A 16,622-nucleotide genomic window follows, 5' to 3' on the forward strand; every position below is an offset into this window, starting at 1 on the left:
CAGTAATCCCTCGGTCTCTGTGCCGCAGTGTGAGCATGTATTTGAATATATTAAAAACTTCACGGGGAGAGGGCGATAAGCTGAATTTTGAGCTCCTAAACCAGACTGTTATTAAGTTTCCTGTGAAACTTTTACCCAAGGTTGTTCAAAGAGTTTCTCTGCAGAGCTCTCAGAGGTCTGGAAATGGGTTATCTTTGGTGTGTCCCTTTCATCTTCACAAGGAATACACATCTATATATCTGTGTGTAGTGTATAGGCATTAGAAAAGGTGTGTGTTCTCTTTCACACACACACACTGCTACCCTGAACTCATGCACACACACACGACCCGGAGGAGCTGTATTAATCAGCTGGACGGCACATTAAACAGACTTCACCCTGCTGTCTCTATGTTACTAACTGTGTAATGTCCAATTTAGCCCATGTGTGAGTACAGCAGGTCGCAGCCTGCAGGATTCATAGAGAGCGAGTGGGAGTTCTGGCACAAAAAACGAAGAATACCAACGTCTGAAGGTGCAGAAGAAGAAGAAGGGTCGTTTACATGAAGACGCAACAAAAAAGGTTGGGAGAAGACAAGATTCTGGACTTCTGTTTGTGAGAATGATGCCGAAATTTAAGCTGCAGTTACTGTAAAAGACTCAAATCAAATGGACTATCTGCAATAAGTGAGACAACGCTGATAGCAGCCGTGTTTCCATTAAAGTCGAAGCATAATTTTCTAAATGTTGCATTAAAGAAAATGTAAATTAGTGAGTTTCCATCAGCTGCAGCTGCAGTAATGTACTTTGTGCATGAAGATTTTATGCACATTTCTAATCAGATGTTGGTGTTTTCATCAAGTTTTTCTCATGCAAATCTTCAAAACGTGCAGAGAACATTTTGGTGGAAACACAACTAAAGATATCGTCTATAACTGATCGACTTTCTCGTTTCTCCATCAGAGTAGAACTATAAACACTTTTCTTTTATAGTATAAATGTAAATAACTAAGGGCATAAAACATGTGCACAGTGTGTGTGTAATATCGTAAACATCTTACCTTCCAGAAGTTGTCGACCTTGCCGTAGACCAGCGACTGGTTCTGTCTCTTGATGTCGTCGATGTGTCGGATGTCGCTGGCGTTCAGGTGCTGCTCCACCACGAAGCCCAGGAAGCTGTTGTCTGGAGTGTGAGCTGCAGACAGAGAAACAAAGAGTCAAATACATACAAACACACAAAACTCAGATGAATATGAATATGAACTCTGAGGGATTAAGGCGAGAAAAACATTGTTTTTTATTGCACTGGTCAATTTTGAGGTCTTGGGCTATTTTTCCACATGTCTTCTTTCAGAATAATGGAGAGAAAACATCCAAAACAAACCCCTCCCACTCTCCTGCACAATATCATGTGTTTTACATGTTCTATATGAATTAGAGTCAATGTTTCCTCTTCAAATCGTCATTTCCATTAAGAATGTATGAAATCTTTAAAGGCCGTTTTCTCAAAATTATTTTTTTTCTCATAAATCTCAACTTCAGCTCCACTTACAGACACTAACTAAATCATTCATACTCTGATTTATACAACATTTTGTTCAGAAAAACATGATTTTTTTATGGCTTTTGACAGAGATATCCCAGTTTCCTTCTGTAAAAAAACTTTAAATCTAACATATCAACAAAATAAAATAATAACTGAAATTTGCTTTATGCAATGTTCAGATTTATGTCCTGCAAATACATGCAAATTAGTGCATATTTAATGCCTCATTTACATATCTAAACATAACATTTCAGAAAACTTGTAATGCAAAGAAATATTGCCTTAAAGTAAATAACAAACTGTGGAAGTTTCATGCTGATATCTGTAAGTTAAACCTGATAAAAACTTGCTTCTTTGGGGATAAAATGAAGAATGACTTGAGGCTTTTTCTTTGCTTTAATGTTTACATCACTGAGGGAGAAACAGAAATGCCTGGTATAAATCTTACACACATATCTGCCAAATAAACCATTTCAATCACAGCTTTCATAACTCAAACAGAGAGACGGGAACAGTTGCACAACAGGACTCGACAAGCACTCGGGGTTTTTGTTCCCTCTGCTCTGAGCGGCCCGACGATGACTCGTTACTATGGGAACAACAAGACGAGCAGGTTGAAGCTCGGAGCTGGCAGCTCTTTACCTCGTTGCCATCTGGCTTGTAAAACAAGACAAGGGTTTGGATTGTGGGCAGAGGAGTTGCAGTCAGAAATGAATATGCTTAATAATCTAATTTGAGAGGAGCAGGAACAGACTGAAGCTCAGACCTCGTCACCTCTCGGAGGGAAGGAAACAAGCTGCGAGGTGTTTCTGCTGCGGTTTGGGGGAGCTGCTGCGGTCAGAGCTCCTTTTTTACTACAACCGAGACAAATTAAGGTCAGTCTGTCAGCCGGGAGATGAACTGGCCTCAGTAGAGTAAATAAAAAAAGGGATTTATTGAGAACGTTTGAGGGAAGAATGTGAACTGCAGCTGCAGGTAGAAACAGTTAGGGGTGGGCGATTTGGCCCTAAAAGATTATCACTACTGAAAAATATATAGAAAATATCTCTGTATAAATAAATAAAACTAAAAATATTACTCTTGACTCTTGAGTATCAGCAAATAATAAAAAATAACCATCTACGAGGTCCGGGGAAATGCCCCACCAGGAGAAAGTTTTGTACATTTTTAAGTAAAATGCATCAATCTCGTCCATTTTGAGAGCTAAATGTGAGCAAAAACCTCACATAACATTTTTCATAGTTAACATGCTTTCCACCAGGACATGGAGCAACCAGACAGTGTTAGAAAAACAGCTGGTTAAGGGGATCTGCGGGCATGCTGCCCTGGATATTTTTTTTTCATAAAAGCCCAAATTAGGTGGCCTCTTCACACATTCTAATGCCACTATTCCATCATATACACTGATCTAATCATTGCATATTTTAATGAAATATTGTAAAGGAGAATAAGGGTTCTTGTATGTTTTATTTAAGGCATCTTATTTTGAAAGTCTTCTTGTAAATTCTGTGATGGATTCTGTTAACACACTGTGCTCTTATTTTGAAAACTGCATGTGTTCAGCGACAGGTAATAGTAAAAAGTAATAGTAATAGTAGCTTTTAGTTGTTAGCGTTGTTAACGTTGATGACAGTGGATGACTACTATTTCAGTTGCACAATTTTATTGGAGTATATAAAAAGGTATCTTATTTTGAAAGTCGTCTAGTAATCTGTGGTGGATTCTGTTAACACACTGTGCTCTTATTTTGAAAACTGCATGCGTTTAGCGACAGGTAATAGTAAAAAGTAATTGTAATAGCAGCTTTTAGTTGTTAGCTAACGTTGATGACAGTGGATGACTACTATTTCAGTTGCACAATTTTATTGGAGTATATAAAAAGGTAAAGTTATTTTATATCTGATCCAAGATGAAAGATTGAGGAAGTGTAATCTGAAGAAGCATTATTGAAGGCGTTCGATTTATGTATACTAGATGTATGCAAAATGCTTGTTAAAATGTTCAATAAAAAGAAAGTTAAAAAAACAAACAAAAAAGAACTATACCAGTATAATTGTGAACGATACGATATGGCACGCCCCTAGAAACAATCCTGCAGACCAAGGTTATTATAGTTAACGAAAACTAACGAAATAACGAAAACTAGAATTGAAAAAACATTTTCGTTAACTGGAATAAAAATAAAAACTAGAGTTTTTAAAAAAACGATAACTTACTGAAACTGTATTGCATGGTTAAAAAACTAACTAAAATTATAGTGGAAATGTCCTTAGTTTTCGTTTTTGTCAACTTTTTTCATTCATAATTCAGTGTTTCTATTTGAACATGCAACACATCGTGAATATGTTTACTGAGACTGGGATGTTTACACTCCAACCAAAATTCAAAACAGTTAATAACGTTATTGGGGCTGAGATGGATAAACCAAAGGAAATAAAGGCTAAATTTATTATGACCACTTTGAATCTCGTACCCAACACATAGCCCATTACAAAAAAACTAAAACTAACACTAAAACTAATAAAAACTAAACTAAAACTAAGCATTTTCAAAAAATAAAATCTAAACTAAAACTAGAAAACTCACTCTTAAAACTAACTAAAACTAACAGAATTTGAAAACAAAAATTCACAACGAAATTAAAACTAAAACTAATGAAAAATCCAAAACTATTATAACCTTGCTGCAGACATCCTGCAGCGTGTCACACCTCATGCAACAACAAGAGGATGAATCATCACCAATCAGCACTTTTAACCCCGTGACGGCTGAAACATCGTGCTGCAGAAACAATGACGTACTGTAAAAGTTCAGCTAGATGCACAGATACTGTTGCTGTGCTGTTATCAGGGTGTTGGCTGGAATGTGACAAAAAGCTCATTCCATCTCTGCAGCCGGCTCACTTATTGGCTCTGGCTGAATACCTTCAGGCAAACATTAAACAAAAAGAAGGAAATGAGCCCAGCACCAGACCGAGTAATCACTGAGCAATGACAACAACGTGTTATTTTCACCCAAACACATTAAAACGGCCGAGAACAGAAGTTTATTACCTTGTTCTTATCATAATAATAATAATAAGAGCTCTGCCAAGGCCAGCGGCGCATTCATGTGCTCCTCATAGAGCCGTTTCCTTCTGACTGCAAGAGCTTTATGTCGTTATATGGAATAACGTGGACGCCACAGAGTTGGATTTTATTGGTCAACAGTAACAGCTGCTCTGAGTATCTGGAGCCTCTTTCAGACGCAATTTCACCTTCAGTCTGAACATCTCAGAGGCGTAACAGGGACCAAGTGATCCGGCCTTCAGAGGTAGTAGAGAGGAGTTTATTGGTGCGTATCATCAGAAACTCGCCTCTCATTGACTCAGACAGAAATCAAATCATGTTCACTGAAATGAAGAACAATTTTGCTGAATCTGCAGAATCTCTGCAGAGAGAAACATCACGTTCTTCTGCTGCTGCCGTCACTTATTGCCGCACTTTTGTCTCCTCACACTTCATTCTGCAAGGCTGGATTGCAACTTGAATGAACGCCAATATTACACCGATACAGAATCAGTATGAATGTCTTAATTTGAATTAACGGCAGTGTTTGTTGCGGCACTTTTGCAGAAACGCAGTATAAAAAAAGGGCTGATGAAGAGCAAAGGAAACACATGAAACAGGTGCTAAAGATATATTCCTCCACACATGTTTTATGTTTTACACTTTTCACTGTTTCTTTTCTGTTTGTCCTACATTTTAAAATGTGGCAATTTAGATAAACAGTTCCATCTCAATACAATAGAATATGATGTAAAAGTCCATTTCCAGTACTTCAAGTCAAACAGCCCCAACTAAGTATTGAGTCATATAGATGGACGTGCTTTTCAGAGGCCAACGTTTCCATATTAAACATATTTTTTAATATTGGTCTTTTGTAATATTAGATTTTTTTGAGACACTGAATTTTAGGTCTTTATTAAATGTAAGCCATAATCATTATAATTAGAAGAAATTAAATAAATGAAGACATTAAATGTTTCATTCTGTGTGTAATGGACCTATATAATGTGTTATTTCCACTTTTTGAATTGAATTACTGACATAAATAAACTTTTCTATGATAATCTAATTTATTGAGATGCAACTGTATATAAAGGCGTATATCTGTATAAAGCTTTTAAAATTAATTTAAGATTGTGTCTGATGTTAAATGCCAATAAAACGGCTTCAGGAGGGTGTTCAGGAGCTCCTTTTTCACATTATTCCGACACCACATGAATGCAGCATAAATGCACTTTATTGTGTTCTTCCCTGCTTGAGGCTGGATCCTGGATTTGATAAACACTTGAGATGTTTCAGGTTAGGATCAGTCAGCCGTGCTACACGCTTCCAGCTAGTTTCATGAGAATCAGGCCGGTAGTTCTTCTGTTCTTCTGTTGACAAACAAACAAACCAAAGCCAGAAGCATAACCTCCTTGGCAGACAAAAGGCATTTCTATTCACGTTGCCATCACACCAGTGGATTGTTTGGTTGGATGCTTATCACAGGTTGCATCATACTTCACACATCAAACTGACACACTTTCCTCTCCGCACCCCGACATGTTAAATAAGATGTGTGGAAAAGTGTGCAGGACTTTTTCTGGGAGAGGAGCCAGACGGAGCGAGAGTCACACCATCTCCTCTTCTTCTTCACGCTACATGTGATTACACGTCTCAGCTCTGAACATTTCGCCTACATTTCCTAATCTATTGTATTCAAATCCTGTTCCTGTTCTGCAGAGGAACCTTTTACCTGCTGACTCCGATCTGTGCTATGTGTGTGTGGGAGGCTGCAGGAATGTGGGGGAAGTTTTTTATGAAGAGATCTGTTGTTAAATAACAATATATAAGCATCTAGAACATTTCTAGTGTGCTTGACTCTGGCCCGTGCCTCTACCCATACATTATTCAATTACAATTTGAACTGTTTTTAAAATGGAAAAGAGGAGGAAGTCATGTAAGATAATAAAGCAGGTGTTGGTGTGTGTGTTTTTGTCCGTGTGTGTGTGTGTGTTTGTCCGCATGTGTCTGTCTGTCTGAAAGTAGTGTGAAACTTGTCATTTTGTGTCTAAAACTCGTCAGTTAGTGTGTAAAACTGATCAGTTAGTGTAAACTGACAGTTTTCAGTGAGTGTGTGTATTTGGGGGGCCTTTGGTAGCTAAGCAACCAGGGCCAGGTGGCGTCCACCAATCAGAGCAGAGCAATCAACTGAAATCAACTGCTCCTGTGAAGCCACTGGCAGGGAAAGAAAGACAGGTGAGAGTTCCCCTCCAACAGAAAACATTTTAGCTCCTATCATTGATCCAACTTCACTTTGAGCATCCTGAGTTCTTCCTGAACGTCTACATATGTTTTTTGTGAAGAAAAATTAAGAAATTGTTTTTTAGAGCGATCAGAAGAAACTGGTACCTCTGCTTTCCTCCAGAAATGTTCCCGCCTTTTTACCATGGCGGTCTATGAGGCTGTGGGTGGTGTTGGTGGATCATCTGTGCGTCCTACGCCCAAACTATAACTCTGACAGCTTCAGCAGACCATTGTGAGTGAGAAGACCAATTTTACTACATTTCTATGTATAAATAATTTCTGTAGAGTGGCATCTGCTGCCTCAAGCCCAGTTTCCAAATTTAATTTTTGACAATTTTTTCTCTCCTTCAGCACTCTAGAAATGATGTCATCCACTCTAGCCCCTCCATAGGGTAACATTGGGGGATTTTTTGGTGTGTTTTTGCCAAATAATTTGAAAACCCTTTGGCGAAACCCTTAGGAAAGTTGATACATTTTGTATGCGGGACCAAAACTCTGGGAGGAGTAGTCGACCGGAAAAAACACAGAAGAAACGGAAGAATAAAATCTAGGATTAAGCCCGACGAATAGTATATTGTATGCTCAACAAGTACACGCCAAAGCAAAAACCTCAGATGCATTATGACGGCGAAGAGGCAGAGATGATCCCGGCTCACACTCTTGTACCAAACTAGCTGTGTAAACAGGACAGGCTGTTAATTAGTGTTAGGCCCTCTTGATGCATTTGGCAGCAGATGCCTCGTCTCCCACTAGAGCCGCCACTCAAAATGTCACTCAACGTGCCACAGCTTCATTTGCTATTAGTGAACAAACAGCCGGGAGGACAGCGCTGCCGGAGAGCAGCTGCTTTGTCGCTCTTGACAAACTCGTGAATGTGGGGGAGCAAGAGGAGCCGGGGGGGTTCACTCTGTGTGACTGGGGGTCAACAGGGGAAGAAATGTCAATTCTCACTTTAAATGCTGCTGTAGAGAGGGATTATGGGGCGTCTGCAGGGGAGAATCTGCTTGGAAAGTGAACAAACTTCTGCTTTTTTTTTAATTAAGAGAAACTGGATTAATAGAGATGGTGCCAACTGCCAGAAAAACCCAAAAAAGAAGAAAAAGAAGGAGATTATGGACTTGTGTGTCAGATTTATGTCCTCGAAATATATGCAAATTAGTGCATATTTAATGCATCATTTGCATATCCAAACATAAACTTTCAGAAAACTTCTAATGCAAAAAAAATCTGTCTTAATATAAATAACAAATTGGGGAAGTGTCATGTTTCAATTTTAAAAGTATGTTTAATATGGAAATGTTGGCCTCTGTCATCTATATGACTCAATACTTGGTTGGGGCTGTTTGACTACTGGAAATGCACTTTTCCATCATATTCTAATTTATTAAGATGCACCTGTACATGCAAGTTAGTGCATATTTAACGCCTCATGTGCATATCTGAACATAACATTTCAGAAAACTTGCAATGCAAAAAAATATTGTCTTAATGTAAATAACAAACTGGGGAAGTTTCATGACGATATCTATAAGTTTAAAAAATGACCCTATTCACCTGTAGAGTCTCTACAGATTCATTTCTTAATATTAGATATTATAATAGAAATACTGGTATGAAACTCAAGATATTAATAGCTAAAGTAGTCTTTCCACAATGCTAACTGGCTATGTAACAAAAAGAGAATTACAGTCAAACGTGGAGGTGTTTTGTGTCTCTGCAGCCGTTCTGCTGGAGTTCAGAGCCGGAGCTTTGTGCAACACTTCCATTATGTTAATGTGCTGCAATCAATCAAAGCGAGCACCTGAAAAGGTTCCCAATGAAAGACGGTGGGAACATAGTGAGTGCTCAATTACAGCAAAATAATGTGCTCAATGTTCTCCCCCTGCTGGGAGCTGAGCGGAGTGTCGGAGGGTCAGGTGTTCTCGAAGTTTCACTACAAAACGCTGTAAACGCACCTGAGAGCACGGAGATACAGATAGAAACAGAGAGATACGGGCTGCAGGTTTGATAGGAGGCATCAGGCCGTTTAAGCTGCTGTAAAAAGTATATTTGTGCTGTGGACAGTGAGAGAGACGCAGCAGCAGCAGCAGCAACGCTCTATTGATCCACACAGATGGAAGATAAAGATAAGCGCTAGTGAAATGACCAAAAAAAGGCACAAAATGACCAAAAAAGATGTAAAATGAGCAAAAAAAAGACACAATTCACCAAAAAAGACACAAAATGACTAAAAAGACGTATAATGACCAATAAAAGGACACAAAATCAACAAGAAAGTTGTATACTAACCAATAAAAACACACAAAATTAACAAAAAAGACGTAAAATAACCCAAAAAAGCCATAATAAAGAGCTCAATTACAGCAAAATAATGTGCTCAATGTTCTCCCCCTGCTGGGAGCTGAGCAGAGTGTCGGGGGGTCGGATGTTCTCGAAGTTTCACTACAAAACGCTGTAAACGCACCTGAGAGCACGGAGATACAGATAGAAACAGAGAGATACAGCTGCAGGTTTGATAGGAGGCATCAGGTCATTTAAGCTGCTGTAAAAAGTATATTTGTGCTGTGGACAGTGAGAGAGACGCAGCAGCAGCAGCAGCAACGCTCTATTGATCCACACAGATGGAAGATAAAGATAAGCGCTAGTGAGTGGGTGTGCCAGCGACATTATCAATCAAAGCTGTACAGGCTCTATCAGCCCGCCACATCTCAGGGTCAATTACACAGTTGGCACTGCCTCAAAGATAAATACTATCTGCTGCTATGTTCGACCTCTGACCGCTATTAATCATCATTTCCGTAAAAGATTAGGCTGCACACGGGGAAAGGTTTAAGAGATTTCTTGGCCACGTTTATATCTCTGCAACATTGGGAATTAAAAGGACAGATTATTATTATTATTCAAAGTCATTCTTGTTTCCAAAAGCATATGATTAAAAAATCTCATTCAACCTGTCTGTGGTCAGATTTATATCCCAAACCAAAGTCCTCTGCAGAAATCCTTGTTTTAGGCTGATGGGCTGCGTAGTAAATAAATTCTCCTTCACGTCATTCTAACCTACAACAAAAGGTTTTATATCTCAAGTGGTCAGCTCACATTATAAATGATGCTGCTGGGAATCAGAGCCAGCTTTAACTAACACATTCAAACACAAACCAGCACCAGAAAACACTCTTAGATAGATTAATGAGCTCAATTTGGCCTTGTCTTGTCTTATTGGCCAGAGGCCACAAACTCCCAATTCCCCCGGCCAAAGATTTATAGAGCCGCGCCTAATCGTAACAAATGGACCAATCAGAACGCAGGATAGATCACCTCACCGCTCCTGATCTGGTACATCTACATTCAGAAGGTGAATCTGCTGTTTTATTGAAGGTTGGAGCAAGAAAAGTTCAAGTCTACTTTCAATTAATAAAGATTAGAACAAAGATGGACACTCAAAGCAGTTCAATGTGGTATAAAATGAAAAATTATGCACTTAATATATTTAAAATAAGATGGCTAACAAATATAAAACTGAGGTACAAAAGAAGTTTTGTGATCTATACAAGTTGGGACACAAATGAAACATGATATACATTTTCGACATATATTCAATTAAAAACTGCACAAGGACTAATGTTTAAAGTAATAAAACTTTTTCATTATCATTTGTTGGTTCTTTTTGGGTTGCTCTTGTATTTTTATTTTGAAGTTTTAGATTGTTATTGTATTCTTAAATATATTCACATCTATTTATTAATTATTTATATTTTTATTGTCTCAGATAGATAATAAATAGCTGTTATTTTAATTTTAGATTATTATATTTATTTATTGTTATTGTATTCTTAAATATATACAATTTTTCTCTATTTATTAATTAATTAATTATCTATTCATACATTTATTTATCTATTATTGTCATGTTTGGGTTGCTTTATTAAGAAGAAGTTGCTCTTGATTTTTTTTTCTAATAAAATTTAATTCTTTTGTCGTTTTAGATGGATAAAAAATAGCTGCTAATTTTAATTTTTCATTTTTATTATTTCATTTTATTTATTTATTGGTTTGTTTATCATTTGTGTCTAATCAACTCAATTACTTGTATTTGTATAGTTGTTAAATTTTTTTATTGTCTTGTTTGGGTTACTTTATGAAGAATAAGTTGCTCTTGTATTTTCTTGCATAACATGCTAGCTAAAACCAATAACGGAAAAATAATAATAACATCAAAATGTTTTTCATAAGGTGTAATAATCTCTGGCTTCAGCCGACATCTTATTATCTTCTAAACATGTTTTTAATTAGTAAAATCCATCATAAAATAATCTCCACCAAACCACAAAGTGTCCTGCAGGGTGTGAGTCACCTCTGGTAAATCGGAGCTGCTCAGTGCACCCAAGATGCTCAGTGTTCAAATATTATTCTTGCACGGTCTGATAAGTCTAACAAACATCTGGGAGGTGTTGATGTGTCGCTGTGTGCTGCTCCACATGCTGCTCTCAGCCTCGGGGTGAGGCGTCCTGCTGCACAATGCAGAGAGGGAAAAAAAGCAGCTTCCAGTCTCTCGTGCCTGGAAGTGCTGCCATTCTGCGGTTTTAACACGCTGCCAAACCACCGTGCACTTGTTTCTGCAGCGATATCATCTAACCTAGCGACTCTTAACTGGGTTCTGAGCAAAGGCTCCAGTGTGTTGTGAGAGAGACAGACCCTGTTCAGCAGACAAAAGGCTCCATTCAGGTGCCGTGGCATTCTGCAGAGCTCCGGGCCTCACCTCGCTAACGGAGACCGCGGGGCTAACATTTCACTTTCTCTGAGCCGTGGGGAAAGGTCAATACCTCAGGGGGCCGGCTCCCCTCCAACACCACTCATCTACCTCAGCAAGGCACTCCGGTTACAGGACACACACACACACACGGAGCAATAAATCCCCCACGTCCTAAATTTATAATCACAGTAGAATGGTGTCTGACCTCTCCCTTCCCTTTAATCTGCCTGATGATTTTACATTAGCACCCAAACATCTCAGAGAACATCTAACTAGAACTGAAGACGCACTGATTTATATACAGTCATGTAAAAATTATTAGACCATTGTTTTATATTTCTTGTTCATTGTAATGCCTGGTACAACTACAGGTATACCTGTTTGGACAAATATAATGATAACAACAAAAATAGCTGGTAAGAGTTTAATTTAGAAGATGTAAAATGACCTAAAAAGGCCCAAAATGACCAAAAAAAGATACAAATTCACTAAAAAAGACACAAAATGAGCAAAAAAGGACACAAAATGACCAAAAAAGACATATAATGACCAATAAAAGGACACAAAATCAACAAAAAAGACGTATAATAACCAATAAAAACACACAAAATGAACAAAAAAGACGCATAATGACCAAAAAAGACACAAATTGACAAAAAAAAGACACTAAATGACCAAAAAAGACATATGATGGCCAATAAAGACACAAAATGACCAAAAATAGACACAAAATGAACAAAAAGACATGAAATAACCAAGAAGACACAAATCGACCAAAAAAGGCAAAAAATGGTATTACTATTTTCTTGTTTTCTTGTTTTTAGTATTATTTTATTATTTTCATTGTTTTGTATTTATTACTATATTTGTGTATGATTTTATTGTATAATTGTACAGCACTTTGGTCGACCGAGGTTGTTTTTAAATGTGCTAAATAATGTGTTAAAAAGGAAATAAAAGAGTAAAGAGTAAAAAGTAAAAAGAAAATGTCTAGATATCAGCTCTTAAATTGAACTCTTTATCAGCTATTTTTGTTGTTGTCATTATATTTGTCCAAACAAATGTTCCTTTAGTTGTATCAGGCATTAAAATGAACAAGAAACTGAAGAAAAAGGTGTTGTAATCATTTTTTCCATGACTGTAGAAGTGTTTGGAGACTTATTGAAACAACAGAGTGGGGACCTCCCAGCTCAGAGTCCTGCTCAACATTTTTATATCTTGTTGTGGAAAACAGGTTTGAAATCCTGCTCTCACACCTTTTTCACGCCCTTTTTAAAGAGCTTAACAGTCCTTTCATGACGGCTGATAAATGCATTTTTTGGCAGGAGAGAGAGTGAGTGTGTGTGTGTGTGTGTGTGTGTGTGTCTCTGACTTACGGAACATGGTGTTAAACTGCTGCGGGTTGAGGTTCCACTTCCCCCAGGGCGTCTTGTGACCCTTGGACTGGGCATAGTGGGCGTGGTTGAACTCCGGCTCCGTCCCGAACGAGTCCAGCACCCGCAGCATGCACCTGTGATGTCACACAGAGAGAGAGGAGGGTGAGCACGTGCACGAATGAGACAAATAAGACATATTCACGTTACAGAGTCAAGACCTTTTCAGATGCTTACAGATTCGAGGTTATTAACTGGCAAAACCATTTAAAAAGTGGCAAAACCTTATAAAAGGGTTTTTTCCAATGGATTGACTTGATATATAATAATAATGTAATGGAGAGAATGACTTGTAAACGTGTAAATGTGCACCAGAAACATCCATCTTTATATACTGATACAATTAAATGTTTTAATTTATTTAATAGGATTTTTTGTTAATTCATTTCATATTTTTATTTAATTTATTTTCATTTATTTATTAATTTAATAGGATTTTTATTTCATTCTTTTTGTATTTTTATTTCTTCTATTTTAACTTAAATATTTAATAGGATATTTAGATATTAATTTTGTATTTATTTATTTTTATTTTATATGATTTTTTGTTATTCATTTTTTAATTAATTTATTTGTATTTATTCACTTTATAGGATTTTTATATTTTTTTTATTTCATAGAATATTAAGTAATTCATTTTGTAATTTTATTTTGTGTATTTTGTTTATATATTTTATTTGATTTTTAGTTAATTAATTTTGTATTTTTATTTATTTATTTCATATGATTTTTAGTTATTCATATTGTATTATATATATTTTTTTTTATTTCATAAAATATTTAGTAATTCATTTTGTATTTTTATTTCATGTATACATTTTATTGGATTCGTATTTAATCCATCTTTAATTTTAATTAGATTTTTTTTTTGTTATCAATTCTGTATTTTTATTTATTAATTTAATAGGAATTTTAGTTATTGTGTATTTTTTGTATTTTTTATTTATTCATTTCATAGGCTATTAAGTCATCCATTTGAACTCTAACAATAACTCTAATATTGTGAAAGTTCCACACAGCATTATAAATCCTCTCTGTACAAACAGACTCAGTGTTGTTTTTATGTGCTGGAAGGAAAACGGTTCACACCTTGTGCACACAATTACAGAGCAGCCGCACACAAACACAATCTCCTCCCAGTTTCCTCACAGCAGTCAGATAAAACAAGCCTCAGGTTAACTACATTTACACCCAGTTAAACCACAGCACAACCCTGAAGATCTTAAAATGAACTCACCAGGCTTTATGACAGCACATTAAATAAGACATACGTGTATTTTAATGCTGTGTTTTTTGCAGCGTTGCACCAATCAATCAGACAGTTTTCAGCTCTCTGCAGGCTGATGATACTTTCTCACTAGATTTAGAAACTTTCCAGACCCTCTCCGCAACTTTACTTCTAAAAAGTGACGAGAACGAAACTTAGAAACTTATTCAGGCCGTCAGGGAAAAAGCAAGAAATATATTCACATGTATTATATTATAATTAATTCCTAGACTGCTCAGAATATTCTCAGTTACAAGGTTTCTGCATCTACTCTTGAAATAGGATGCAGCTTGTTAATATAAAATAATATAATATAATTCTCTTTCAATATATATTGATTCATAAATAGATTTTATGTGTATACACAAATTGAGTACAATTTATATATTGTGAAATAGGTGATGGTATCATATTTATACATATTTATTCATTTATTTTTTATTTACTTAATTCGGTTGTTTGACATTGTTATCATTTTTATTTTATTTTTTCTTACTGTATTTTCTCATGTTTTGTCTTTCTGACACTTAATTTATTTTGCTGCATGTTTTGAGAATAAATGTTTGTTAAGAAAAAAATCTGTAAATAATGCGTCACAACAAAGATATTTGAAACACACAAAAAAGCCCCAATAATAATAATAATAATAATAATAATGTCTGCATTGACACAAATAAAAACAGTGTGAATGCGAGGTTGATTATATAAATATTTATTTATTTATTCTGAAATACGTGGAATTACTATTGCTGATGGTATCATATTTATTCATTTATTTTTATTTTTTCTTAATTTTTTTATTACCGTCTTTTCTCATGTTTTGTCTTTCTGATACATTATATATTTTTGCAGCATGTTGAGAATTTATGATTATTAAGAAAGAAAAAATATCTGTAAATAATGCTTCACAACAAAGGTATTTGAAACACAAAAAAAGCTCCAGTAATAATAATTATAATAATAGTAATAATAATAATAATAATAATAATAATAAAGCAAAAATAACACCAAAAGCAGCTCCTAACAGGGTGATGACGCAGACAGTAAACCCTGTTCCAGAGCTGTGAGGCTGTGAATGAACATGGTGGCTGACTCAAAGGTCACAGCAGGATTAATTAGAGCAGCAGGAGGAGCAGGAGGAGCAGGAGGAGAACCGGTATCTGAGCAGAGAGCGGCTCCCTCATGACCTTAAAGTCCTCGCTCTGCATTCACTAATGCTCTCATTGTTTCTTCTCTGTTGGGTTCACCCTGCCCTATTCTCTGTTTACATTTCTGATTAGGAATCTGTTGACGTGGCCACAAACGACTTCAAACGAACTCTGGTCTGCTAAAATAACTGGAATCTGGCTTCACTTCCAAGTACAGCAGAGTTCAGATCTCTGAAGGTGAGAAGAAAGGCAGTCTGAACCAACCAGAACAGAGTGCATTCTGGGTCAGATTCAGCCAGAAGTTTGAGAAACGTCTTGTGAACAGACGTTGTCTAACGATGAATCTGAACAATGATTTAGTCACAAGATGCTGCTGATGGATTCAATCACACAGCGGATCAGAAACGCTGTGTCAGCTCTTTCCTCACAGATTCTGTCCAACAGATGATGGAAAATTTTTTTTACATGAAGCTCAGAGTGAAGAAACTAAACCAGACTTTATACAGGAGCATCTCAATAAATTAGAATATCCTAGAAAAGTTGATATATGTCAGTAATTCAATTCAAAAAGTGGAAATAACACATTATATAGATCCATTACACACAGAATGAAACATTTCATGTCTTCATTTATTTAATCTCTGCAAATTATAATGATTATGGCTTACATTTAATGAAGACTTACACAGTAAGAGTTGATCTTAACACTTTTAAAGTGTTGGTACCTTTACACTGAGCTAGTGTAAATTTGATTCCAAAAAGAGTCAAGTTTACACTATATTTTGTAGATTTCTCCTCCCACTCTCCTGCATAATATTATGTGTTTTACATGTTCTATAAATTCAATATTTAGTCATTTCCATTTAGAATGTATAAAAACCTTTAAAGGCCGTTTTCTCAACATGAGTTTTTTCTCATAAATCTCAACTTCAGCTCCACTTACAGACAACAAACTGACCAGTTTTATTCCTAACTAGATTCAATCATTCAGACCCTGATTTATACACCATTTGGTTCATAAAAACATGATTTTTCTAATGGCTTTTTGACAGTATTTTACGGAGATATCCCAATTTCCTTCTGTAAAAAACTTTGAATCTAACATATCAACAACATAAAATATTAACTTTGAAATTTGCTTTATCGAATGTGCAGATTTATGTCCTT

At 36.2% G+C, this 16,622-nt stretch overlaps 1 protein-coding gene across 2 annotated transcripts in view; it reads right to left on the reverse strand.

The window, feature by feature from the left end:
* The window catches only part of mgat5 (alpha-1,6-mannosylglycoprotein 6-beta-N-acetylglucosaminyltransferase), a 137,070-nt gene that overhangs the window by 36,486 nt on the left and 83,962 nt on the right, over positions 1-16,622 (reverse strand). For both annotated transcript variants that reach the window (XM_059328196.1, XM_059328195.1), the window contains exons 10-11: positions 12,984-13,117; positions 1,040-1,173 (exon numbers count right to left, since the gene is read on the reverse strand). In XM_059328196.1, the coding sequence (XP_059184179.1) occupies positions 1,040-1,173; positions 12,984-13,117 (268 nt within the window). The remainder of the gene's footprint in view (positions 1-1,039; positions 1,174-12,983; positions 13,118-16,622) is intronic.

The sequence above is a fragment of the Centropristis striata genome, chromosome 24, assembly GCF_030273125.1.
Source record: "Centropristis striata isolate RG_2023a ecotype Rhode Island chromosome 24, C.striata_1.0, whole genome shotgun sequence".
Classification (NCBI taxonomy): Eukaryota; Metazoa; Chordata; class Actinopteri; order Perciformes; family Serranidae; genus Centropristis; species Centropristis striata.